The sequence below is a fragment of the Anopheles nili genome, chromosome 3 (assembly GCF_943737925.1).
Source record: "Anopheles nili chromosome 3, idAnoNiliSN_F5_01, whole genome shotgun sequence".
Lineage (NCBI taxonomy): Eukaryota > Metazoa > Arthropoda > Insecta > Diptera > Culicidae > Anopheles > Anopheles nili.
Genome location: NC_071292.1, coordinates 67,074,655 through 67,102,511, shown reverse-complemented (window position 1 = coordinate 67,102,511; position 27,857 = coordinate 67,074,655). Strand labels below are relative to the sequence as shown.

The window sequence follows — 27,857 nt, the reverse complement described above, 5'->3', positions numbered from 1 at the left end:
AAGAGAGAATAATGCTTATCTAAACTAGTTTTGCATACAAGAAGGGCTAGTGAAAAATACCCAAACAGTCCTTCGGCAGTTCACCTTGTGATATCATGATTGATCAGCAGCCAAAGCTATCGTATTGTAAGTGATACCATTATCGTTATTTGCTCGTATTATCTCTGAGGGTGCATGATTGAATACATATTGCCGTCGGTAATTTTTGGTAGATGAACGTCGAATTGTTGCTTTAGTGTTTTTTTCTTTGTTAGATAAGATATTAAATCGATAAGGATACATATTAGGCAGTCCCTTTAGATATAAAATTACTGTTTTTTTACATCTATTGCTGCTAGTCTTATACAAACTATTCACAGGGGTACTATAAATTACCGGACGTATTTAATTCATTTAAACCCACTCCTCGTCGTGCCGGAAACAACAATTGTTATCAATTTGATGATTCTTCAAAACTCTGCTTTGCCTGAATTAATCATTTTCCGTGTCAGAATGGATCGCTGGAACATATTTGTCGACCCCTGCCGACGGGTTCTTGTCTCTCAAACGAACTGTGACTAATTTGTCCTGCCGTCGAGTCGCGCCGTTTGGTGTTCGCTTTCTTTTACATTTGGCGGAGGCTGTTGTAACTCTTTCCGTCCCCGATGGCCTCGAAAGAGAAGCGAATGAAGGGTGCTCGAGGAAACTTCTCCGTACGAACATCTGGCGGAAGGGAATAAATCGATGAAGTTGAAGCTGAAGCCGGGAGGATGAACGGTGCAAGCTCGGGAAACTGGAGAGCAGTTGCCGAGACAGTTGGTGACTTTTCTTTCACTCCCTAAGGCCGTGAGGTCGGCCTAAGAGTTTGGGCAAGAAACCTTACCTCGGAGAGATTTATAACCTTGCCGAAGACGGTATTACTGCTGTTGCCTCATTACGCGAACGTAAAGACGATGGGCCCGTGGAGAAAGCCGTCGGGACTGATTCGATGATGGGATTTTAACTCTTTTTCCGGACTCTTTTTCCGTCGCTAGGCTGGCAGTGCTGGCCGGGCCGGGAAGGTGATGATAGGAATAAATGTTACATAATGTCGAGCGAAATGTTTATTTAAGTATTTCTTCCTGTCTTGCGCCACATGTCATCGCGTTTGTCGCCGCCGTCGTTACGAGCGACTAAAGGTGTTGGCGGATCGATTGTCTCTAGGAAGGCTCACGTGTCTGTCGGACGAATTTAGGCTGCTGCTGCCTACTTCCCGACGGGTGGCGTTGATGATGGCGTTTTAGTTTAGCTTACTGGTTGTCTTTTACATTTACTCTGTACTGGTACTCTGTTTTAAGTGAATGTAATTATTGATTGTTGTATTTGACGTTAACAAACACTTTCCTTCTTGCATGATTTTAAAAATAACCTTTAACGATTTTTGCTAACGATCACAAGGTAACACAGGCATTCTTGAACGTCGATTAGTCATTATTAATTTACTTGATTGGAAATATTGGTATGAAAAAAGCAACAAAAAAAGGGTCACAAATTCTGCAAAAGTTGTCCTCGTGCCCTTTTGGTGTAAAACCGTACACCGATAAATGCTGACCCTTTCGTGGCACCTACAGCTGATGCGTTTGCTCATAGCTTTGTACTCTTTGATGTTCCTGTTGTATGACAGTGGTTTGAAAGTAAAAAAAGACCACCCGCGTACCCTGTTCGCCACGCGCCGTGACGACAGATCACCTACCCACTCCCCTGTTCTGGCTAAAAGTTCCAACATGGCGAGCGCGAGCACCGGCAGCATAATTTATGCTAGTGGGGTACATAATTACGACCGACGCAGCCGACCGGTGTGGGTGCCGAGAAAACGGAGATACATTTTGTCGGGGAGGCCACGAGACCACCAACCGTTGGTAATGGGGCTAGGTGTTAACATTTCGCCGTTTTCCACCAACCCCTTGAGGCTTCGTTTTCCCGAATCAGCATCTAAGCCCCCTTTTGGGGGACGTGAGAGAAAGCAAGAGAACTGGGAAGGACGAAAGAAAAGCAACTGAGCCTTCGTGTCTGAGCACGTCCACCCACTCACACACACACACACATACATGCGATCTATGCCTCACCAGATGGTCGAACCCACCCGGTGAAAAGGGAAAGCGAAAGCAGGCGAAATTCTAGCCGCGCTCCGTAATGAAAAGTTTTTCGGGTTTTCGTTTTCGAAAACAAACGGATTCCATAATTAACACGGCCGATGAATAGTGAATGAGCTGCGAAATGAGTCGCGGAACCGGTATTAGGCGCGCCGGCGAACGGGGTTCAAGGTCCTGGGAGTCCTGTTTTTCCGCGCCCTGTCGATCCGGTTTGGATCGGCGTGGGGCGCACACGGCTAATTGATACGTGTGGAAAAACCATCCTCTTCTTGCCGACGAAGGTCGCCTGTTTTGGGTGGGGTTTTGAGAATGAATGGAACGTGACTAACGATGAGCAATGGCGAGGAATTCATCTCACGGAAGCAGCGAGCCACGGTTTAGTCCTTTTTAAAGGGACAGTGTAAGACGGCATGGCCAACGGTCATGAAATAAAAAACCTGACATGGAATAAAAAAGTCTACGAGCATCACCACTAAATCATTTTTATGATAAATCATGTTGCTGCAATACGATTTTGGCTAAAAAAATTTATGAACAAAATATATATAGTAAACGTTTAATTTGCTAGCCACTAACGAACTAACTGTGATTCACTAGGATCTATTCAGAAAGAGATATTAAAGGATAAATAAAATTTGCTTGATTTTTTAAGATATTCAAAATTAAAAGTAAAATCATATTCATTAGTTATAAATTATATCCATTATGCAATCGTTCTTTAATATTTTTTTTCACAAAAAGTGTAATTCTAAGATTTTTGATTTCAGAATTTTCTGTTTATGTTCTTACTTCAGTCTCTACTGAAAACTTTCAGTGCAGTTTCATGCAGCAAACTGTAAAACCCAAAATCCTAATGCTTGCGGCAGCAGCGATTAATGAAACCCTGCTTATGCCGTAAAAAATGGCATTCCGAACGCCCGGCAGGAATCCTTCCGCGTGTTCCTCCTCGGAAGGGGTTGGAAAACTAGCGCACAGCACCGAATTCTGCCCTCTATCTAGCTATCAACCTATCTCCTGCTCGCAAGTTTGCGCAACGTCAGCGACATAATCTAAGCCACCACCTACGGTTCGGATTAGTTCTGCCAAAAACTTACTACCGCTTACGCTAGCACTAGAGCCACCGTTTCGCGAAGCAAGTGCATCGATTTCCGGTTTGCTTTAATTTTGTCGCCCTTCCTAGGGTTACGCACCCAGCACCGTGTCCCTTTTCAAGCGGGTGAGTTTTGATTTTCCACTGTCAGGGAGGAAAAAACAACGAGATCACGAAACACCAACCCCACGGTGGCCGTGGTTTGAGCCGGATCTCGGCGTATCGCTGTTGTCCTCCTTTGACAGGGAACTTACGGAGGGTATCCTTTTCCCAATTTTTGCTTTTTTTTTCTACCATTTCTTCCTTTCCGTCCACCCTTGCTAGCGCAGCTGGCATCGGGAACGGCCAAACCGGGGGAAGAAAGCGGAACTCAAATATGTTGCCTGTCTGTCCGCACGTGAACCGAGGATATTGCGACCCGGTAGTGCGTCCCGTCCGGGATAAAGGGCAAAATAATTCATCCACACCGCGCGCCAGGACGCGCCAGGACGCGCCACCACCACGTCGCTTCTGGTGCATGCCTTTTGTTACGCTGATGCGATTAGCATAAAAATGGTCACTGGTATGTGCATGCATAATTAGGATTCTTGCGCGAAGGATGCGCCTTACCGCGTGCTGGAGAAAGGAGTCGTTGTGTCGGTGACGCTTTGCGTCCCCCCACCGATCGAGAGGTGATTTTTGCTGCCCGCTCTCGCGTAGAGGGTGAAGTTTGTGCCACCACAACCTCACACCGTACAGCTAGGGACCACGAAACCGCCACCGGGGCGAATAAAGTGGGCCAGCCAGCTCATTGCTCCGGGTGCCTGATTGTAATGGGTCGACCGTACCGACGAGAGGCGTAATTGTTTATGATCGATTAGATGCGGATGTCCTGGTGCCGGGTCGGCCGATCCCACCCAAAAAAAAGGCGCTAAACTGTGAAGGATAATCGGATAAATCCATCAAACGGACACCGAGACCGACGCTCGTTTCGCTGGCGCATCCGTCACCAAAGTCAGAGGCGCACAGGTGCACTTGGCTGCGTGTCCTGGCGGGAGCTAAATCCGATCATGGCACCATTGAGTCACGCCAACCCGGTATGGCACCTTTTCGGTCTCCTGCTGGTGCTGGAATTAAGAAGTGCCCATGGTATGGTGTGTTTCCAGGGTGTCACTAATGCCTGACACTGATCTGGTGCGATGCCGGCATTAAAGGGAATTCGTGGAGGCTTTGATCTCTGGATGAACAGCAAAGCCATCAGCCGCTTTGTATGTAACATATGTTTAAAGGGTCACTTGTTTTGCTTTCTATTGGGTTTGTTTTGTAAATGCTCCTCATATATACCATGATCGCCGTAGTTGTTTGAAAACATAATAGTTTGTATAATTTTTTGCATCTTTTGATATCTCTTTCTGAATTATCTTTATCTTTTTGACTTGAGTTATTTGCTGTTTGTTTTAGCCTGCACCATACATGAATTGGCTTGCGTTTTATAAAGCTTGAACTTTGTTGTAGATTGATCCGAAAAAATTCACCCCTTTCTAGCCATCCTTTTAACATCACCACAACATCATCAAATTGTGATCCTTTTAAGAACTTTGTAAAATTAATTTGTTTCAGCCAAGCTGAAAGATAACACAATTTGTAGCACCTTTCGAGGGGCGCTCAAAGAACGAAAAGAGCCTGTATCGCGCTGCAGAAAACAATTAATTTGCCTCCTGTCGCTCACGTTTCATGCCACACAACGGTGTCCTTTCGCACTCTCAATAAACACTGTGCTGCTTCCCCGCAATCATCGACCGGGGTGTGGGTTCTTTTCCGGTGCATACCCGCTGCATCTGCAACGCATGCAGATATGTTTGGCTTGCAATGGGCACTCGCCGATTCCGGGAACCGCCACTCGACCGCAATATCACTTAAATTACAGTCAATTGCAAACCGGCTGCCCGTGAGTGCCCGTGTGGCACTTGCAGTGACGTCCGGCAGTGTTTCTGCCGATTGCCAGGGCAAATTTCCACCGCTTCACTTGAGGGCAACATTGTAATGTCAATAAAATGCAAATCCCGCACAGCAAGACGAGAGACCTCGGGAGTCGAGGCTGGGAATTGAATGCACTCCGACCACACAGGAGGACCAGGTCACCTGTGTCCGGCGCGTGCACGCACCAACGGCTTCCGGTTACGGTGGAAAAGTGCAATTTTAAAACAAATAACTTCATCCACCGGCAGGGTGGAGCGGGTCATCCGGGTGCACTGTTTTCCACCCACACTTCCCGGGGAAAAGCAGGGGGAAATGTTAAACGCAACCATAACGACCGAAACACGCACCCGGTGCTCGTTCGAGCAAGCAAAGCCCAACCGTTGCGAGGTTGGTTTGGGTACACGAAGGGCTCTGGGCCGACCCCGGCAGGTGCAACAAACGTGTAAATGTGCAGCATCCTGCGCAACCGGGAACTCGCCGTCCGTTCGTTCTTTTTGATGTCTCGCCCGAGAGCTCGGGGATGTGGGGGTTTTTGATTAAAATTAAATTTTTCCCCCTAACACTGATTGCTCTCGTGTGCGCGTCCTTTTTAAGCTGCCCTTTGCCGTCAGTTGGGTCGTCGGGAGGAAAATTACCGTACATCCATGTCCATGGACGGATGTAAGCAACGGGCGACACTACTCGCACCGGCGCAAGATTCGAATAATTTGGTAAATTTACATAAAACTCCTATAACGTCCTTCGACCGTGCGTCCTTTTGCGACTGCTCCCGTGGGGGGGTAGTCAAATGTCAAAAGACGCCAGTGGTGTTGGTGATTGGCTGTAACGCTACGACGACACCGGCTTGTCGCGTCATCGAGCCCCCGTTTTGGATCCTTTAGCCCCTTTGCCCCGTTTACGTTGCGCTATTTGCCTCGAGAAAATATCATTTTCCCTCCTAACCCACCTCTAACCATTGCCTCTCTCTCTCTCTCACACATACACATCTGTTTCAGTTCCCATCGACACGAGGTGCAGCGGAGGACCACCGGAGCCGGATACGGCCGGATCGTTGTCGAACGAAAATACACCCACCCAACACCCGCCACCCACCGTCAGTGGTAGTGCGAAAACACCAATTACGACGCCTGGCGCGACCCCGTCCTCACTAAGCCCACCTTCAGCCCACAGGCCATACCCTGCCGGGTCGACCGTGTCATCACCCACGTTAGCAGAAGGCCAACGACTCCTGCTTGCCGCCGTCATGACAGGTCCAGGTGAAGGTGGAACACGTCCTGGGGACACGGAACCTGCGGGGCACCTAGCTGGATCCCTGTGTGGACAGTGCTGCGGCCCGATCTGCGATCGCTACATCATGAAGGTGGTCGACATCACCTACCACGAGCGGTGTCTCCAATGCACGTCCTGCTCGATCCGGCTCATGCACTCCTGCTTCATGCGCGATGGCAAGCTGTACTGCCGGTTCGACTACGAGCGGTAAGTACTCGAACTGGAGCGGGAGACCACCATGTTTTGGTGTGTGATTAGGGCACAAGGGTCCGAAGGGTGCGCCGTGGTTGGAGAGGGACACGAAATTAACCACAAAATAGAGCCTCGGTGGCTCGTGTTCGGTGAGATGTGGGCTGGTTTGACCGGGCAGTTGACAAGCTTATTGAGGCGCGATGTCGACAGGTCGAGCTTCATACGCACTTCAGCTGTCGGCGTGGTTTGGTGTTACTTTTTATTTACGAGCTGTTGCTGCAGCCGTTGTTCATTGCAGTTTTGTTAATTGGAAAAGGTTAGCATGGTGTTGTGATGTGGGAAAGTGGAAACTAGAGCCCACGCAATCAGACAATTACATTTGTGTATTTGTGTGTTGGCGCATTGATGCCGACTTTAGTTGACCTTTTTAGTGGTGCAATTCGATGGAGTATAACTCATGAGCCATTTATCATCATCAGCCATCATCGTCAAACAATGTGTGCCTATATGACACACTAAACTAATGTTGATTTAGTCTGTTTGGTAAACAGTTCAGAGAATGAACCAATTCATGCGAATATGAATCAAACAACCATTTCATGCGAAAGGAAAACTTGATCACCAAACCATGAAAAACATGTATTCTAGCTTACAACGGTTGTATTGCGTTTATGAATCAGGCTTAACAAGAGCAGCTTTTCTTGTTCTTGAAGGAAGTTTCACTCACCAAAAACCTTCTCTGTTGGCAGTAATGAATCGTATTTTCTTACAATTGAATTAAAGTGCATACGGGTTGTTTACGACGGCATATTGCTCAGCCAACTTGCTCGGCCTCCATGTACGAGTGCTCCATGTACGAGTGGGAGAGAAATCTAATTAATCGAACACAATTGGTACGGCATTTGTGAAATATTCCATTCTACCGAGCCCTCGAGCGACCTTTCAATCAGTATGTCAAGGATTTGCATCGCACCACAACGGCACTCGTTGCTCGGGAAGGACATTCCCGTTCGGGCATCCTGATGAATGGCTGTCTCGTTCCATTGGGCGGGAAAAAAATTCCCGGCCGCCATTTTCGTTTCATCCTGTGTTTTCCCACATCGCGCCAAATCCGGCCGATGTTGGATGAGTTTTTACGATTCCTCGAGTGATAGGTTTTGTTTTATTTTCACCCCCTCCCGGACGGTGTTCTAACCCTCGGGAAAAAGAGCGCTCGCTGAAGCTCCGCACAAGCACACATAAAAATGTCTTCATCCCGGGGGGGAGCAGGTGAAGAGACAGACGTCTTCCGGCGCCACCGACTCCACCTACAACCGGCATCGCAACGATGTCGTTTCCCGTGCGCAAAAGCCCCGCTCTTCAGGATAGAACAAACAAATAAATTTGAAGATTTTATTGTTATACTTGTTCCGCTTCCGCTCCATGCTACCCGCTCCGTTACCGGTGCTCTCATCCCCATCCTTGCACAGGTCTTCGCGGGCTTGATTCTTTAATCTTGGCTCCCTGGCCCGTGCGCCCTCTTTAGTGTGCGGGCGCGATGGCGGACGAGTTTTCGTCCCAACGAGACAGGCGGCGTCACTTCGGGACCGGAGTCATGTAGACATCGTTTACAATCCTTAGCCCAACCGTTGGTCCTGCCGCGCCACCGAGCGAATCCTTCCGCAAGGATACGCTGCAACCCCACGGACTGGAACTCACGGGCTTGTTTTTCCGATGAAAAAAGGCAAACACCGAACGCCAAGCGATACTCCATTTTATTATTGTCTTTCCGCTCCGGCGGAATGAAACGATCTCCCCGCACCGCCCACTCGCTCGTCTCCAACCCCGCGACGGGGCGAGTGGGATGGGAGGATTCGGGTAGATTCGCAAACATTTCCCAGCGGAACGATTGTCGAATTTTCCATTCATGCGCATGTGTGCACGGTTGCGAATGTAAATTGTGGGTGCGCGTGGGTGGGTTGGCTAGAAGGGTAGCTCAAACAATCGGTCCTTCCCTCGCTTCCGGCGTGCCGCCCTTTTTCCGGCGTGTCAGCGGAAACGCACCGTCAGCGCTCGGCAGAATGTCAACGAGTGGCAACACAAAATGGGTGCCTCGGGAAATGGTACCACCTGAGAAAAGCCCGGTGCCTCGTATTTCGCGCGTGTTCAGTGGTTTTGTCCGTAGCGCCCATGTGCGAGTGGCGTCATCTTTGGCTTCCTAATTTAAATTCCGAGCAAATTGGACACTCAACGAACGCTGCTTGGCGCACGCAACATACAAGCTTTTGTTTCATTTCTCGATCGACTTATGAGCTTCGAGTCATAAGTCTATCGCGACAGCTCGTGCCGTTTGCTGCTATTTTATTTCTTACTTCAAATGTTCCGGCTCCGTTGACCCATTAGACCATCGTCGTGGGGCCCTTTCGGTGCTGTCGCCAAATTAAAACCGGCCATCGCAACAGTGTCCGTTTTATGGTGGTCATGAATTTTCTCGTGTCTATCGCAGCCTGTGCTCGGTGTGTCGATGGCGAATTCCACCGCAGGAGAAGCGCCTCTCTGGTGCTTTGCTGTGTTGTCCTCGTCGTCCGCGTAACAGATGGGGGTCGTAAATTTTGCCAAAATCAAACCATTCCCATCTAGATCACGAGCGACATTGCGAGACGGCGACGACAAATAATCGAAGCTTGGGATGTGGTAAATAAGGCAAGAATCGAGCGGCATTTAGTGCCTTTTTCGTTTGCTGGCCCCTCTTTGAAATCATTCTAATCTTTACTCTCAAGGCTGTAGTAAAGATATGATAAGAAATAGGATGAAAAATGCCATACAACAACTTGGTACAACACTCAAATAGGATGTTGAGCTGCGCTTTTTTATTCAATGTATTATTCAATTTTCCAACCCCGTGTTACACCGAGCGCACGGACAAAAGGTTGACAATTTATGTTTCGCTAGCAACGTATCGTTCGCATAAAAACAACGCTCGCACAATCCCTCGGTTTGCAGCGTTGTAATGAGCAGGCAAAAACGCTGTAAAACCGGGGGTCGACACTCGCATCACACGAACCATCACAGCCCTAACCCCTTAACGATGTCGAGCACATAAATGTGGTCGTTTTCGATGTCCTTTCGACTTTTATGCGCTTCCCCTATGGGCAGTGTGCAGGCAGCCACGCTCCGTACGCTGCACCGTTTAGCTGCGTATGTTAGAAAGCAGGGTCAGTCATCCTTTACGGCACCCCTAGCAGGGGGTTTATGATTTCTGCTCGTGCCGATTTACACAGCCGCCGAACAAGACGAAACCCCAGCCTGGCCGTAGTGCAAGCAAAGGCCGGAAAGCGAAGAAGAATAAAAGCACGCACCTCAGCACATTGGCTGGGTGAGAGATAGAGAGTATTGTTTGCCGCATGATGGATTGAATTTTAATGACAATCACAATGCGGTGTAAAATAAATTATGGGCAATTTGTCAATTCTTACGCACGCGTATGTCCTCCCATGCATGGGCGGAGGAACCCACTGAATGCCGGAGATTGATTCATCGACCGCCCGACCAGGATCACAATCGTGTCGCGGTGTCCTGCCCCGTCCGGTACCCAACACGTGGTTAATGGTAGACGAAAATGGGCTCTGCAACGAAAGGACATCATACAGCAATGGCTTGTTGCTGCGAACCGAACGATGATGGGACACTATTTGACACACACACACGACGTTGGCTTTTTGTTTCTATTTTGCAACTCTTTCCTCGGCGTGACTAGTTTGTTGTGTTTTTTTTTGCATTTCACCCAAGCCCGGTGAAATGGAACGAGTTTTTTTTTCGACAATACTTCTGCTGGAAAATGCCGCGAGGGTGAAAAAAAAGAGGGCGCTGGCAATAAAATCAATGATCGTTCATCGCGGGGCAGTTCAATATTTGAGCAGTCAACAATCGGGATTTAGGTGCAAATGGTACATATGGAGGAACAAGAAAAAAAAAACAAAAATGAAAAATGATGAGAGTGCTCAATGAACACAACATTGTGCTGTTAACAGCGCGAAAAGCCATGGACTGGAAACAAACTTTTTAAAGCGATTTGTTCCATCAAGATTCATCTTTAAAGTAAACGATCTCTAAAAATATTGTTTTAAGTAAATCATCATTAATTTCTTGTAACAATCTTTAAATAATAAAAATAACGATAACATTGCATTGAGTTGTTTAAGGCCTCTTTTTTGCCGGGTTTCGTGATATTATTCATTGGAATCATTAAAACACAATCCGCAAGCAAATCGCACTTGAATAGCACTTTTTGCACGCCGTTTTTATCAATCGTTACCTTTCTCATCGATCGGAATGGGCCTTTTATTGCCATTCAAATCGTCGTTTGATAACGAACTTCTCTGGCGCGAACGCTTGCTGGCGCGCTATCCTGATAACGTCCCGACGAGTCACGATCCAGCAATTTCCCGGAACCACCACGGCCACGGTGGTTTTCCCGTCCCCATTCCCGGAAGCTAAAGTTTTGCAATGATAATCTAAAACCGTTTAGCTGACACCTCCGTTCGCTCTCGCTCCACAGCCTGTACGGGCGGAACAGATGCCTCGGATGTGGTGAGAAGATCGGTGCGGACGAGCTGGTAATGCGCGCCCTGGATAATGTGTTCCATCTGAAGTGCTTCATCTGCGTCGTGTGCGGTGCCCGGCTGCAGAAGGGCGATCAGTACGTCATCAAGCAGAGTCAGCTGTTCTGCCGGCCCGACTACGAGAAGGAGGTGGAAATGTTCCAGGGTTACAGCTACGGTAGGTACGGCCCTTCTTCGGGGCCAAGCGATCAGTGGAGGTGGTGTCTGACGTGCCCTAATGGCGAAACGATCTCAACCTTTGCAGATGAGTACTGCTGTGAGGACATGTTTCAGACGCGCATCGACGGGCGGCGTGGCCCGAAACGCCCCAGAACCATCCTGACGACGCAACAGCGGCGTGCCTTTAAGGCGTCGTTCGACATATCGCCCAAACCGTGCCGGAAAATTCGCGAAGGCTTAGCGAAGGACACCGGGCTTAGCATAAGGATAGTACAGGTAGGATCATTATCTGGTCAATAAAGGGGATTCACGGAGTGTGTTCAACTGTGTGGATGATTTGCATGAAATTGATAGTGTCATTTAAGACGGCAAATTGTTTTCTTTCGATTGAGTTATTTTGAATTTGGCACTATCTCTTAATTTTTGGATTAATTACGCATGTTTCATAGATTGTTTTGTCCGAAATACAAAAAAAAACATCCTCGGAATGGTAATGAGGCAATAAAATGATTTTTTTATCATATGAAAAAGCTGCATGAATGCTGGCTAGCAAAATATTCAAGTAGGGTACTGATGCAAGGCTGACGCTGTAGCTCGTAGTTCATCATCGAACCTAACCTCATTCAATTGTTCGAGAAAGGTCATCTGGTTACTTCCTTCTCTTACCTTCACCACACAACAGGTATGGTTCCAAAACCAGCGGGCCAAAATGAAGAAAATCCAGAAGAAACAGCTCAAGGATGGTGGCAAGAGTTCACATCACGGTAGCGGTTCCAGCGGTGGCAGTGGCAACTCCCACACCGGCACGAAAAACCACAACGGCAGCAGTACCAAGGGCAACGACTCGCAGGAGGAGCTGTCCGACAACGAGAGTGCCGTCGGGGGCAAGTTGTCGCTCCGCATCAAGGACGAAAACTCGAGTAAGTAAGCTCAAGCCAGCGCACGGCAGTCAATTCCAAGTGCGGAAGCTGCCCGGGCACCTGTTCCGGCCCGCGGTCGGAAGTCATTCCGGGTGTGCTCGTTTCTGTCCCCGGAGCCGGGCGGCATCCGGCAGGTGGTACCGGAATTTGTACCTTAACACCCGTGCGCCCCATTTACCACATTTGCATTTTTCAACTGCCTACCCGGCAGACCGACTAACCGGAAGTCGGCACATATTTAAAACACCCACAAAGTTTAACACTTTCTCCCAGGGGTTGATCTCCCCCCCCGGGAAAGTCCTCCCAAAATGAACCGTTCGGTCTTGTTGCCGACACCGACTTTTGACTACCGTTGCTCGTGGGTGGCTTTCTAAAAGTGTGCCTCTAAAAATATCACCATCATGACATCCCCGAGGGCGTTTCGAGCAATCGTCGTCCTTTTGGTAGGCGGCTAAACGGTGTCAAATATTCCGGTGCCGCATTTTCCCGAGGAAAGGCTTGGCGTTTCCATTCTGGGTTCGTTGAGTGACATTCGCACGAAACGGTGTCGAATGAGGATGGATTTTTGACACCAAGCTTGTGTGTGTGTGTGGGTGGCTTTTTGAGCTTGCTTTTTGCTCCTTCCTTTGATCGTTCCGTGTGCCATAGTTAACTCTGGTTGGTCGGAAAAGCGTTTGAAGTTTTTGCCATCCGCTCGATAAGAGTACAGAAATGCCTCAAGCAGGAAGGTGCGAATGCTTCATCGTCGTAGCCATGCATGGTATGCAGATCTAGCTTTAGCTCGCTTCCGGTAAAGTCGGTTTGCCCGAAAACATGCTTTTTGGTGAGGTATTTTGCTTATGAACTATTGCTAGAAATCATTCCTTTTACTTACAAGCCGGACAAACACCTGCAACCAACGAGAGCTGGTGCTTGAAAATGAATAAAATAATAGCAGGGCAAAACCGTCAAACGTAGATTTGGTTTATGGACACGAGTAAGCTCTTGTTCCTGCTTGTTTCATAGATTAATAAAAACGCTTCTTTATAGATAGATTCTGATGTGCTGCAAAAATTTCTATAAAAAAACTAACAGCATTCAATTTACGCGCATTTAACCCATTTTTCATAGGGTCAAACAACTACCTCCATGATAGCTGCAGCGATAACGAAGGCACCGTCACTGATAACGACGGTGGTCCGTACGGTGGCACGGCGGCTCGCCTCGGTTTGGGTGGATCCGATCCCTACAAGATCGTGAAGGAGGAGCTGGATCTCGAGGACGACTACTTCCGGATGGCCATGTCGACTCCGAACCACCATCACCACCATCAGCAGCAGCAGCAGCAGCAGCAATTTCAGCCGAATCCGAACCAGCATAACCAACATAATCACCATCATCACCTCCAGACGCCAGGCGGGGGCCGTTTCGGTGGAAAATCATTCGCCAGCGGTAAGTTGTCCTTTCCCGAGGTGCCACAGCTAAGCCGACACACTCACACACGTACACATACAATTATTCCTAAATTTGTCGACCACAATCACCTGCACTTTGTCATCCGCTATTGGCCGCTCGGTTGGTGGCGGGAAAAACTCAAACAAAACGGCCCCTCTATCCATCCAGAACTACCAGAGTCACCCTGGTTTTTCACGTACACCTTTGTGGGCGACGTTTTTTGTTCTGTCTCTCTTAGGTGTCGCTTTGTTTCGTGGGGATTTTTGGTTCGCTTTTTTTTTTGTTTGGCTGTTTTCCCCGGGAAAACTTTACGCTTACGCTTTCACTTTTCGACACACACACACCCTGGACTAGGGCTCCCTGGCACGTGTGGGGTTTGTTGCCTAGTTGACTATAACCGACATTACACACACGATGTGTGGCGGATAATGTACGACGGGGAAAAAAGGAGGAGCGACATAAAATAGCACAGCATTTCCACAACCACCCCGTGTGGGGGTGAGTATTAGTGGTTTATCGTAAACGGTGGTGTCGCAACAAACAACCGAACACAAACTTGAACTACGCCGGGTGACGGAGAAATGGCAACACACCAGGCTCGGGGAAAAAAAAAACAAACGTTGGAAAATCCCACGTATCGTGTGGTCGTAAAAAAACACAACAAAAAACAATGTGTCCTTGCGTCACGGGAGACCGGGATACGGTACGCATGTACGGGAACACGGTTGGGATCATATGAAAGCAGATCTACCATAATGCGGGTAATCCACCCACCAAATCCAGCTGATCAAACAGTCGAAGGAGAGTGAGGCAGAAGCGGAGTTGATTTTCCCTCGTAAACTGTAGTTGGTTGATAAGTTTACACGACTAAAGTTCGCGGGAGAAGAGCTTTTTTTATTATTTGTGTAACAAAATAAATATATAATATATGTAAAATATATGCTATCAGAATTGATCGGATTCGACAAAGAAGGTTTGCTATAATCCACTATAAGCACTATTTCACTGTGGGTATTGTAAGGCTTCATAGTAATTACGCAACATGAAACCATCACACCAAACGATCAATTTCCCTTTACAGTATACAACATTTTAATCGCAAAGTGTTTAATGCAAAACAGCTTTGTTTTTCATTCACAGTGTTGTATCGATAAACGATTCAAACAAACTTATCAATCGTTTATGATGTACTGCACTTACTCACCTCATATAACACACTTTAAAGGCCATATTTCTGTGGCGCTTGCTCTGATCATTGTCACCTTGCCAAGCAGAAAATAAATCGCAACTGACTGCATGCAAAATCAGTTTTTTGCTAAACTTCAGATTTTACCATAAGCTTCGCCTCACTTCGCTGCACTTGCAACAAGAGCGCCTTGTACACGTTTTTGCTTCTACAACCCAGCCAAGAGTAAACAGAACCGCTGGTAAGCTGAAGCACAACATGGCGCAAAACCGACCGTAAACAGCATGCAGTTGTAAAAGAACACCGCTCAGTTCGGTTCTGGTTGCGTTTGCTGTAAATATCGTACGTAATACTTACGGATTATGGGAGGTTTGTACCGGATTAGCCACCTGTAAACCTGTGGCATAAATCTGTGGGGAAGGAAAATTTCACCTTTTTGCTACGGTATTTATGAGCATCACGTCTCTTGGCGCGTTATCGTAAAGCTTATGTGTGCTAGTAGTATCACAGCAAAAAAAGATAAGGGTAGTCTGTTTAACAGCCTGTTTATACGTCTTTTCTTGTGAAAATTAAACTGAAGTATTAAGCACAGTTTATCATAATGAATAAAAACAACTTTTTGAACTTCTTTGAACTTTACATCTAAAAACTAGCCAGAGTAGCTTATCGATATTTGTTGCCTTCGCATTTCTTCTATATGGAACATGATATAAACATGCCTTTTCAAGCTAAAATTTTCAACAATTACAAGATCCAGCCACCAAACGTATTTCGACAAGTCTCATTTCTTTTGCCACACTGATGTGTTCCTCGGCAGCACAAGCAAATGGACACTTTCCACCCTACACAGCTTGCAGCGGCCGTGGATCGATCCGGATGCCACGCGGAGGAAAATTCATTGCATTCTTCCTAAAAAACTTTTGTTTGAATGTTATGCTTTGCGAAGAAAAATGTGTGCTCCACCGTCCTCTTCCTCGCGGAAATTGATAGAAACTTTTCCGACGCGTACCGACGGCGACTCATCGTTTTCGCTCCGCAGTCCGAGAGTGGGAGGAAAAATCGGAAAGAAAAATCAAAAGTTCCCGCATCCCCGTGGGCTGGCCGATGCCATGGAGACAATTTTCCGTCCGTTTCGGCACCGCATTCCGGTGCTACTGTTGCCACGACGCTTTTGTGCCATTGTTTCCTTTCTTCGCGCGTTTCTTCCGATCGAACACGCGCAACTTTTGTGGGCCGATCGCACCAGCAGGGGACCGTTGGGACGCACAATCCGTGTCACTTGCTTCCATATGCCTTTCGTCGTTGGGCAAGAAACTCCACCAGGCATGCTGATGGCCCGGATGTCTGTCTATCGGTGTGTGTGCGTACGGTTAAATAAAGAGCAAACCGAACGGAAGGAAGCACACCGGCAAACTTTTTCGAGTCCTCGCGAAAAGGTACTATTTGTTGATCTTGCCTTGCCATCGAAAAGTTGTTTCTGCTTTGTGTTCGACTGTTTTAATTCTTCTTTTTTATCTTGCTGCCTTGCTGCACGCTTTTTTTTTTAAAAGAAAGGAGGCTCCCTTTGCATAATAAAACAGAGAACAAAGCGCGCAGGAAAGTTGGAAACTTTTCGCGCCCCTTAATCGACACCTTAAGGTGCATAATTTACGTGCCAGGAAATTGTTTGGAAATGTCGATCTCGGTTTGAATCCGGTTCGAGCGGCGTTTGCTTTGCGCTGTTTATGTTTCGTGTTTCGTACGATGCGGGAAAAAAACAAGTGCACAAGACGCAGGCGTTTGGTTGAGCAAAAAGGTCCTTGGAAAATGGTGCTTCCGGTATATTTGCGCCTGGACAATCAGCTCCTGTTACTGTTCGTTTGATGGTTGCGTTACATTTCACTTTTCCTGCGAATTTCAAACATCTCGAATTGATCGCATGATATTAATTTGATACTCATTTCATTGAACAACCGTTTTGAATGATGGAAAATACATTTAAACGTGCTTTATACGATTAACATAACCGTATCAAGTTACAAAGGATGAGTTCCAAATCATGTTTGTTGTTAAATGTGCACTGTGTACGGCTGTTTTAACGATTGTTGGGCAACATTCTATGCCATTAGTGCTGCCAAATACACATCTAGACACGTTGAGCCAAAGTTATTGCAAATTTCGAGCCCAAACAGGTCCCCTGTTTAATGTGATCATACGTGTGTTGACTTTTTCCGAAAAGTTACCCATCATCCGTAATCCCTCGCAAAACGACGGACCTGTTCGTCGTAAAAAGACCCCACCACCAGTCGTCAGGCTCTACCTGTACGAGGTAAACCTCCACCAGACCAACCACCCACATCCGACCGAAGGCGAAAGGACAGCCGTAAAAAATCAATAAAATTTTCTTACCCAACTTACCGGCTTCAATCATTCGGGCGCGCGCTATGCTGCGAAAATTCCAAGCGAATTTCCATCCCAAAACCAACCAACTCGAGCGGGCGGCAGACAGCCATCCTTCGCGTGCGTTTTCGGCAACAAACTGCTGCCACGCAACATGGCGGGTGATGGCGTGTTCTTTTTTTTTTATTTTGCCTCCTTCACCCTGCTTTTCTCAACCATCACCCCCACCGATGCCGAATGAGTTATTTTTCTTTCGCCAAGGGATGGACGAGATTTTTTCTTTCATTCTCTGTTTTTTCCCTCTTCCCCATTGTCAGTGCCTTTGCCTCCGTGAGAGGTGGGAGGAGCTGGTCTCGGAACGGTAGTAAAAATCCCCAAACACCGCAGGACGCGTCGGACGAGAGAAGCACTCCCGTCGTTTGCACAATGGGGGTTCCCGCAAAAGGCACGGCCGGGGAAGATTTAGCGAGTGGTATCAGATCCATGGCGTCTGCTCGGGCGCATACACATTCACGTGCGTAGAAAAACCCTTGAAGGAGCTTTGAAGATGCGAACGGGCAAGCTGGAAGAAGAAAAGAAGTCGAGAAAACCTCCAGACACACCCAGTGAGGGAAAACCGTGACGCTATTTACCGAAGGTATTAGAAAGGAATTTTCGCCGCGTTGCTTTGCGCTCCACCGGACGCACATCCGGACCATAAACACACGGGAAACACGCACACGTACACTAACACACAGCCGTACAAAAAGCCACGAACAAACACCACACACCGCACGGGGTGAAGAAAACGCCACGAGGCCCGCGACGAGGGAAAGATTCATTCGTTGCGAAAGGAGCCGTCGTTTGAGGAAAATCCTGCAACATTATTCTGCTCCAGCCATGGTCCATGGTCCGCCGGGTGGACCGGGCTTAGTCCATCATAAACGAGCCCTGAGCCCGAAGGATTTTGCTCGCCCAGGATGCGAGTCCTTCCGCTCGGCGTTCGTCTCCCAGTACACCCAACGTCCGTGGGGATGATGTTGTGATTTATTAAGTTGCTCGGGATTTTCCCCCTGGAGGAAAACCGCCCAGGATACTGGCCATCTTAAAGCTGATCGCGTTGGCGCTCTGAAGGTGGGATTTTCCGTGCTGGCGTGCTTGCTGCTTGTCCAGCACCGTAAAACTTGTGCCTGGGAACGCCTAACAGCGCTCTCCGGGAGGCTAACGATAATCTTCCTCAAAGCCCTCTCCCACCCAACGGGCCGGTGGAAGGATGACTCGGATGTGAAATTATTTTACACCAACGCATTTCTTCCGTTGATCCTCCTACATTATGATCCATCGTCGCCATCGTCGTCGTCGTCGTAGTCGTCGGTGATGTTAGGCCACACCACCTGCTGGTAGCGAGTGTCCCTGGGTCGAAGGGTAACCGTTCCGGTACAAATAGTGCCAGCTTCGGATGGGGGTTTTCTCGTACGTTAGGTCGTTAGAATAAATTGCACGATCGCGTGAATGCATTAGGCGAGAGCAGGTTGTAAACAACAGGTTGCCGCCCTACGCAATGATGCACCAACGCATAGCGCCCCAACAAATACGGCTAATACGAAGGGCGTAAATGGAAGGTGATGGTGGAACCGGGCGATGAGGAAACGGAACTGAGAATAAGGGCCGGAAATATGGAATCTGTAAAGACAACATTTGCGCAAGCGGAAGCGTTCGTACATTCAGCAATTCAACTGCTTGACTGTGTGCTTTATTATCTGCCGGAAGTCGAGCGCATTATTCGGAGATTGTAATATTTTAGGGACAATGCACATTTTGGATTGGATCCATTTGTGGCTGGTATAGTTGTTGGACTCTTCGTCCTTGTTCTTTGGTTTACCGCAAATCGCAGTTATATGATAATGAAAACGATTATATAATGTAGTACTTATATGATTATATTCTGTTCAATCTTGGCAACAGAAAATAAGTTAAGGAAAGTGAAATTACATACATTAAAGTAATGTAAAATCCAATTACCCTAATTTATAATAAAATCTACACAAATCTTGTCAACTATTCTAAACGAATTTTATTTGATACAAGATTTACGTTCTAACGATGTGTTTTAAATACAACACCGGATTAAATGAGTTATATTACCTAGTTTGTAACCTCGTCGACTACGAAATTTCAAACCAATGATTGTAACACTAACCAATCCACCCCCGTAATGCTCGTCGCCCACTTCCAACTGATAATGGCAAATGTACCACAGCGGAAGCACTCGTATGCTTGTCATATTTACTCAGACCTTTCATAAATCGATCGATCGATAGAGTTTTTGTGCTGAATGCTTTTGCATGAACCCACCAACACCACGTTGCATCAGGGTTCGATTTGCCAGACCTTATCTGGAAACACGTGTTCAGAAGCACGGTTTTATTTGCCATCCGTAAACACACCACGACAGAAAGTTACACTTCCCCAGCTCACTCGAGTATCCCTGTACCCCTTTGAGCCAGCACCGATGACGCCTCATCAAACGGTCAGTTTCACCGTTATTTTGTCTGCCTTTTCCACTCCCCCAAAGAACACCACGCGAATGCAGGCATCAAGACGGAAAACATGGCACTGGATTCGGGATCGCTGCTAACCTCCGGCAACAACGGTTTGGACTACGGTGTGTCGCTGCAACAGTTGGCCTCGTCGTTGAATGGAGGCAATCCCGGTGGCGGAACTGGCTGCCACGGAGGTCCTGAATCCCTCGGTGCACCGATGCTGAACCCCATCGATCGGCTTTACTCGATGCAGAGCTCGTACTTCTGCAACCAAGACAGCCCGCTGATTCCACCGTGTCCTGCGAGTTCAACCGGACATGCCACCGGAACACCACCGACCGGAAACCACCAACGTCCTGCGCCCGGGACTGCAGGACCACCGTTACAGCAACACCACGGGATACAGTCGATGGCGCCGCACCATTTTGCGCCCGGTGCATCGGGCATGGGAGGTGGTCTAGGTGCATCGAACGTTGGCATGGCGCAGCACATTGGTGGAATGTGCAACGCCATGATCGAGCAGCAACAGCAACAGCAGCAAGAGAGCGTAATGTAAGCATGACGGAATAGCATTCGAAGAGCGTGTAAGTTTACTTTTGTTGTGTTGAATTTGGGGTGGTGAAAATGTTGATCGATAGAAAATCGTAAATTTCATTTTGAGCGGACGTTTGGATCTCGTTTCGTTTGCTAGCCAGAGGTTTGGCTAAAGGAGGGACGTAAATCATGGAATAAATCTTGTTTTATCCGCTTTAAATTCGATTGAGTTCGATTAAAACACATGAAAAAACGCTACTATTTTAAATAGATAACATGTAAAAATCTGCTAACTGTAAGTCAACCTACTGTACGATGGAAAAACGACACACGTCGCACATCAGCGCCGGCAGAATGCAGTCCATAGTTCATAGTAAACATAGTAAACGACGGCGACGACGTTCGTAGTTCGTCAATTTTATTGCCATTGATGGTACTGCAGGAGGACACTGATTTTGAACGGTGACATAATGCAGCAGAAAGCCACTAACCAGGAGCTGTCAATTACTGCAATGCTTTTGAACGCGCGGATTCTACTTAGTAGGCAGTCATCTTGAACGAGGCGAACTAATCATAGTAGACCTTGCGAATACACGACGCGAGATGAGTGAGATACGTTGCGTAGTCCGATAAGGGGATGGAAAATCCTCAACCAATTGTCTGACGCGTGCGTTGAATGTTTTTTAGCTTTTTTATTGATTTTTATTTATTTGTTAGGTAAAACCGCACTCAAAACGTAGATTGGGTTCTGGGTAGGAACAAAAAATCCGTTGAGATCCTTTGCAAGGCTACTGCACAACGTACACCATATAAGCAAATCAAACAGTCGTAGATATTTATTTCGCGTATGAAAATTAAATCAAAAAATAAATGTACATTGCAAAAAATCATACGTCCTTGTGTTGTGTTTGTGGCGAAATACATCCGACATGCTGTTTGATTCAATGCTTAATACCGTAAGTATGCAGATTTGATGCGTAAATTGTGTGTCTGCTGCTATAAATAAAAATTTAGATGTAATGTCCAGATGCCTTTGTTAGATTCTTGTCATTTATATTTTTACTTAATATAACACCTAATTTTGGCAAAATTGCTTGTTCCTCCTGCTTTTTCTTACCTTAAAAATGATGCCTAAAAACGTCAACCGTTTATGGACTTTATTTTCTTTTATTTCTTATATCATCTAAAATGAACTAATCCATTTCCATTGACTCGCTCAAATGATTGACAATGCATCCTGTGTTTCCTAAAAGGGTAGTAAAGCCAGCATTTCCTTCGCTAATTGATTGATGAACGAAAATCCACCCCATTGTCTGGCAAGAAACGCCACGCTTGTATAACCTGCCAGCGATTTCACAGACCAACCCGTGAACCGACGCTGGATTTATCATTCCATTGCCCATCGCCAACGCTTACGCGCTCGGTCAACGGTGAAGCATCCGCGGAATGTCATTAATTATCGATGCAAAATAGGGGATATTTGCCGGAGGGATAGAAAAAAAAAACTCCTTCCCACAGGATGCGCGTGTGCTGTCTTGCGTGCAGGGTTCTAGCGAAGAATGTATTCTTCGCATGCTTTTCTCTCAAGCAAGCGAAACAGAGCGAAAAATCCACCCCAAAAAACCTCGAACGAATACCCCATACGCGCACGCTAGTGGGCGATAGTGAATTGTGTCCGAACCGGCGGCATGAATAAGCAAACGATGCACATTCCAAGGATGCCATTCTCTTCCTCGGCGTCATCGTACACGTCATAAAAAAAGGGGCAAGAAACTCCTCAACCGAGCGGGGTGGAGGGACCATTTACTCGACCATTCGCTACGGCTGCTTAGAACTGCCTTATCCATAGCCCTTTACTCTGGTTCCGGTGCGGTGCAGCACCCGGAATGTGTCCCGTTTCTCAACCCCCCTTACGGTCGCGTTAGGACGGTACTAATTTTTATATCTGACTTCTTTCAACGAAACCCCTCGGAACCCGAGGCCTAGGGTTAAAACAGAGGGATAACAGATTACCCTCCCGGACGCCCTCGGGCTCAGTTCGAACGGCTTGATTCTGAAACCGGAGTCGGGGGATACGGAGCCATCTTTCGATTTGGGGGTTTAAGGAAAAATGGTAGATCATAAAAATATCACCCGGACCCGGTCCAGGCTCATCGTACCCTCATCACTGACCACCAGACCGGCTTTGATAGTGGCGATTCGACAGAGAGAGAGAGAGAGAGAGAAAAAAAGGGTCCGATTTATCAACCGAACGATCGAATGGTTCAATAAAAATAAACGAAGCGATAACGATAAAGCTCCCCTTCGTCGTTTCGGTTGACCAGCGCCCATTTTGTGACGGACAAAAATGGCCACCGTGCCCAGCTTCAGTTCCCTGTTCGCCGTTTCGTGGTTGAAATTCCACGGTGCAGCTCTAAGGGCCTTCCTTGAGCCAGAAGAGCCGATTGGGGAAGAAAGAAAGGACGCTGAGTCGTTCAAGATGTTACACCGCAGGCCCCTTGGGGAGTGTGGCCAGAAAGGATGGCCAACCGGATGGCCATCACTACGAGCCTTCGGGATTGGGTGCGATGTGCTTCCTCCCGGTTGCACAGTATCGTTATCACATTAGGAGACTTTCTGGTTTATGTTGGGTGAAAGTGATAAAAACGGTAATGGATATGAGTGCGTTTTATGCTGCGAGGTGGGAAGCCGGCTGAGTGAAGAAAATGGCGAATAAAAAAAACACCAGGCAAGCTCTAGGTTGGCTCAGACTCGCACTCGGTAACGGTGACCCCATGGGTAATAACCATTGCTTGGCCACTGTCATTACTGGGGACGAGGATATTCGTTCCCCTAGCTCAAAGTTAGGTCGATCGTATAATTTAAGTGTTTAAATACACGTTTGTGTTTGCGAGGAAGCGATGAGAGAAAGCTACGGAAGTCGTGAACATGAACTAAACTCGGATTTAAACGTCTCTTAGTGTTTCAAGAGACTAAACCCCGGGGCTGATCGTAAATTGGTGGAAAATAAGAAAATATTGTCTAACCCATTTCACAGTCAACATCTCATTTTGATAGCTTGTTAGATGCTTTGATTATGTCAGATCGGTTAAGCTTATAACATGATAAATTTATTCCATATTTCAGTGCGATCTTGTGATTGTTGTGTGTGGTAAAATATGTAGAATACTTCTAGTAGTTTGGTAATCACGATTAGCTGGATTAAAAAGATTAGCTTCTTTGCAATCTCAACAAAAATCGATGATGCTTTTTTGTAAAAATCCCACCAAACGAACTTTGAGCTTGTACCCGCCATTCTGTGCTACAAATCGGAATACAACGTCACACGCTGCCAGGCGCCACCGAAAATGCACGTGATCGTTTAATAAGCCTCCTCGGGAAAACCCACCCCACGCGATTGGGCTCCAGGGCCGAGGACATGGCTCGCGGATAAATCAAACGTCCGCCGAACGCCGGGACGACAAAACTCGTGCACAAAGCTGATACAAACAATAAATTCATCACCGCGCCGCAGTGCGACCGGGTCGACCGGGATTTTATATTTATTTACCTTTGGCCCCGGGCCTGTCGGGTTGATCTTTTATTTTTACGACGACCGACTGGTGCGTCCGTCACTTGTCCCAGGACCGGTAAACAAACAAGGGCTGACCGTCGCCCTTCACGGAGAAGCCCAAAAGGCCCAACATCCCACCACCGTCACTAGCGTGAGTAAATATCGAACCGTTCGAATGGCGCGATTGATGCGCATTGCCCGGTGGGCCTGGGAAAAAGGGCTACAGGCGAACCATTTCCCTGGGATGACAACAATAATAACCGCAATCGAGGCCACGGCGATACTGTTGGTCGCATCGTTACGAGCGAAATCACGCCCGCCGGGGTAAGTAAAATAAATAATCGAACGGGAATGATTGTCGGGCGCAAATACACGGCTTACACCGTGGTGTAACTGTGCGAATTTTGGTGCCGTGTGACCCGTTGATGGGAATAAGCGAAAAGATAAGTGTCACATCGGAACTCGCGGCGTGCGAAACGGTGGGTGTTGAGAGCATTTGACATACATCTACTTTTGGAGTCGGGTTTGAAGACGACATTTGACCCTTTAATGGCTCATTTAGAAGTGTGTTTAGAAGTGTGATCTGACTTCTACAGATTTCAATTGTACCATTTTAAGAAATGTATTCGGAAAAGCTTATTGCATACCACATTATATGCAGAATTTATTTCTCAAGATACCCAGACCCGAAGAAAACCAATTTCAAACGATATAAACAACCTCCAAATAATGCCGACAGATTCAAAAGTTTTCCTCGATATTAGGCGTAAAACAAAGAATCGAATTTAGAGCAAGCATACGATTGAATTTTAACTTTCATTTTCAACTTTCCCATCCTGATTGTGTACGCAAATGTGTCTTTGCACAGGCGGCCTCTTTACCACCTCTGTAGTACATCTGACTCCGGCGACTCTGGACGCACAACATGCAAATGTAAACATTACGTTCGCATCCAAACGACCTACGCTAAAGCGTATCCCTTTGGCTCACGTTCTCAATTTCGTTCTCCCTCGCCCTACGCCAATGCGCAACAGCCTACTGAACGGGCGCGCAGCTTTAAGCGAAAGCTGACGCCTAACCATCCCATTCGGTGATGGCATAATTGTGTCAGGGCGAAACTGCAGCACATCAAAAATTATGCACCACCCTTCGACCGAGGGTGCGGCCTCCTGGCAGGGCCCAATTGTCTGCACGTGTTACCACCGAAAAATCGTAAAATTTTGCCCTCCCGAACAGAGCTCGCCCTTTCCACCACGGCCACGATTTAGCTCGCCTGCTTCGATGTCAAAAGCGACACCCCATCCGGTTGCCGGGGGTTACGCAAGGGTGGCATCAGGAGAGTGAAACGAAAAGTCGAACGAAGGAAGAAAGGAAGGAAAAAAAACACCCAAACCGATCGCCCTTTTCCACTCCGTTTCCAGGGTTCCGTTCCTTGGGTTCGTTCGCTGCTTCGAACATCGGTTCCGGTGCTTTCTCGCGACGGTTCCATCCGATCGCAAAGCGTCACCTGTTCCGAGCCGTGACAAATTTGGAATTTTGCGTATCATCCCGCCTCGAACCACACGGCAAACCGAACCCGGTGGCCGTACCGTTTTCCAGTCGGACCGGCGAAAACCTGGATGCGGATTGAAGTCGGAAAAACACGTCCCGTGCCAGAACGAAGCCGTACAGGAGTGGAACACAAAAAAAGTACGCAGAAGTGAGCGAATTTATTGACATGGAACGCGACGTGTCCAATAAAATTGCCGAACCGGATGGGTCGGATGCTGTGGGTATGGGCGGGCGATTTTAAGAGCGATACTAAACCGACCGGCCCAAGGTTGCTACAGACACGCACGGTGAAAGGATTCCCGTCGGTCCAACCGACCCCGGGGGGAAAACATTAGAGAGAAATTTGTATTCGAGCTCATAAAACCATAAACGGACCGATCATCCCGAACGGCGAGGACGAGGTGCGCTTTTGACCAAGGTTCTTCAAACGTGTCGCACGTGTCGCGAGTGAAACCTTTAACGATAGGCTACAAAATGTCCAACTCACAACGAGCCAGTGTCCTCGCAGGGAACAGAACGCCGTCCATAAAAGCGAGGCGCGAAAGGAAAACAAGCATGAAACGTGAAGAAGAAAAAAAAAGAAAGAAAACAGGGGAAGTAAAATCCAACCCTCACCCGGATTGGGTACGGTAAATTTTATGCTACTCAAATAACCATTCCGAGCGATTACGCCACGGACTTGGCGCTTTTCTCGGTCGGCAAGGACGCGAACCCGGCAGGACGCGAATTTTCCCCCGTCATTTATGTCCACCCGAAAAAGGGCACACATTTGATCCACGTCGTGTAAAATGCCGTGACGGTGATGGACCATTTAAAAATGGGCATTCTTCGGCGTTCGGCAGCCACCATCGGGGTGTGGGCTCGTTTTCTGGAGCGAACAAGTGTTAAATTGATGTCACTCCCGGGAAGCACACGACGTCACGGTTGCGTTCGAGGGCGTACGAGAGCCTGCGAGCGACATCGATACGGTGCTAATCGATGGAACTAATTTCAATTACGGACACGATTTGCTGCGCACGGTTTGTTTTCGGTTCGCCCGAGGACACTTGCCGCTGTTTAGCAGGGATTAGCAAAGGTTGCTTTGATTGGAAACCGGTCGGGGTTAGAGGCTCAGGATTTCGATCGTTCGAAATCAAAGCAAATGCATCGCCCGGATGCGTTTGGTGTTTGGATTGATCTGCCGAGTTTTGATAAGCTTGAAGAATTTAAAACTCCTCCGTAATCTTTGCAGAGCTTCACGCTCCTGTGCTATTTCAATCAAAGGCCATTGTTACTTTAATCTGCACTTGTTTTCACAGAAGAAAAGTCTTACATGGTTTTCATTCTATTTGTTCATTCGTTCTATGCTTCTATAAATCAACTAGATTATGTTAAAAGAGATTCATGTACTTTAGTTTCGTCTTGGCTTTTCGGAAAGCACCAAGTCCATAGACACACTTTAACGAATTTTTGCAAGAGAAGCAGTCTCACCGCGAGTCTGCCCAAAATATTAAAGCTCCAGCTACAGCGCAGCCTTTTCCACCTATCACCCGATGGGAAGGATGAGCGAACGAACGTAAAGAATTCCCCCTCGAAGCAACCATGAAGACATGTTTGACGATATCCCCACCGTTAACGATGCTGTCGGGCACGCTTGAACCGTACCGTGCCACGGCAGCGCAGGCATGTTCCCGCACAAAATTGATCCAGGACCAAACCATCGCACCGAGGCCGTCTTGGAGGGGGGCGGGGACTTCCAGCAAAAAAAAAACATGAAAAACGAAGGATCAAGCGAACCACGTATGGTCGGATTCGCGTGAACGTGCATTCGCGCGCATGTTCGCACCGTATGGTGCCTTTCGCGTGAAGCCTTCTGGTCGCGCAGGAAGTTGCCGTCGTTTCGTCTGAGGCCGGTTTGAGAGCTCCGGATGGGACGTGTACGCGTCTACTTCCTGCGAGAGCAAGCGTCCGCCACACGCGGTCGTCCTTCGTCGGCCTGTCAGGGATTAGCAGATAATACCAAGGCTGCTGATTCCGGCGCAATAAAGCATTCTCGGTGAAACAGCGGCTGCTATCGGAGCAAGGCGGAACGACACATGCAGATGCACAAGAGAGATGCTAACAGTGACATGAAATTCACAATCATGCAGCAATAGGATGCCTGATGATCATAGCCTCAAGTACCTAACTTGATATTTAGACAAATGCATAATGCAGGAGTGCTATAATTTTGTTTTATTGTGCTGTAATTTTCATTTAATATTTTAGAAAAGTCAGAGACATGTTGAAGTAAATCCTTGGCTTGTCTAATATTCAAAATCACCAATAATGTGCGTTATCAAATTTCAGACATAAACGTATCATAATTCCATCGATCAATGTTAACGAAATTATAAACAGAATTTCACTTCAAAATCT

General features: G+C 47.4%; 1 protein-coding gene across 1 annotated transcript; it reads left to right on the top strand.

The window, feature by feature from the left end:
- The first annotated feature begins 95 nt into the window (after positions 1 to 95).
- On the top strand, positions 96 to 20,380 carry LOC128725891 (uncharacterized). Its single transcript, XM_053819665.1, has 7 exons — positions 96 to 126; positions 6,156 to 6,636; positions 11,159 to 11,379; positions 11,467 to 11,657; positions 12,064 to 12,301; positions 13,412 to 13,732; positions 19,855 to 20,380. Exons 1-7 carry the CDS (start codon positions 96 to 98, stop codon positions 20,376 to 20,378), a joined length of 2,007 nt encoding a protein of 668 aa, XP_053675640.1. The 3' UTR covers positions 20,379 to 20,380.
- The last annotated feature ends 7,477 nt before the right edge of the window (positions 20,381 to 27,857 follow it).

What these genes read in the sequence shown, in the direction of transcription:
- LOC128725891 (XM_053819665.1), top strand. Translation starts at nt 96, where the DNA reads ATGATTGATCAGCAGCCAAAGCTATCGTATT. An exon ending in TTAGCATAAGGATAGTACAG is followed by an intron (nt 11,658 to 12,063) that starts GTAGGATCATTA and finishes ACCACACAACAG; the next exon opens with GTATGGTTCCAAAACCAGCG. An exon ending in CATCAAGGACGAAAACTCGA is followed by an intron (nt 12,302 to 13,411) that starts GTAAGTAAGCTC and finishes CATTTTTCATAG; the next exon opens with GGTCAAACAACTACCTCCAT.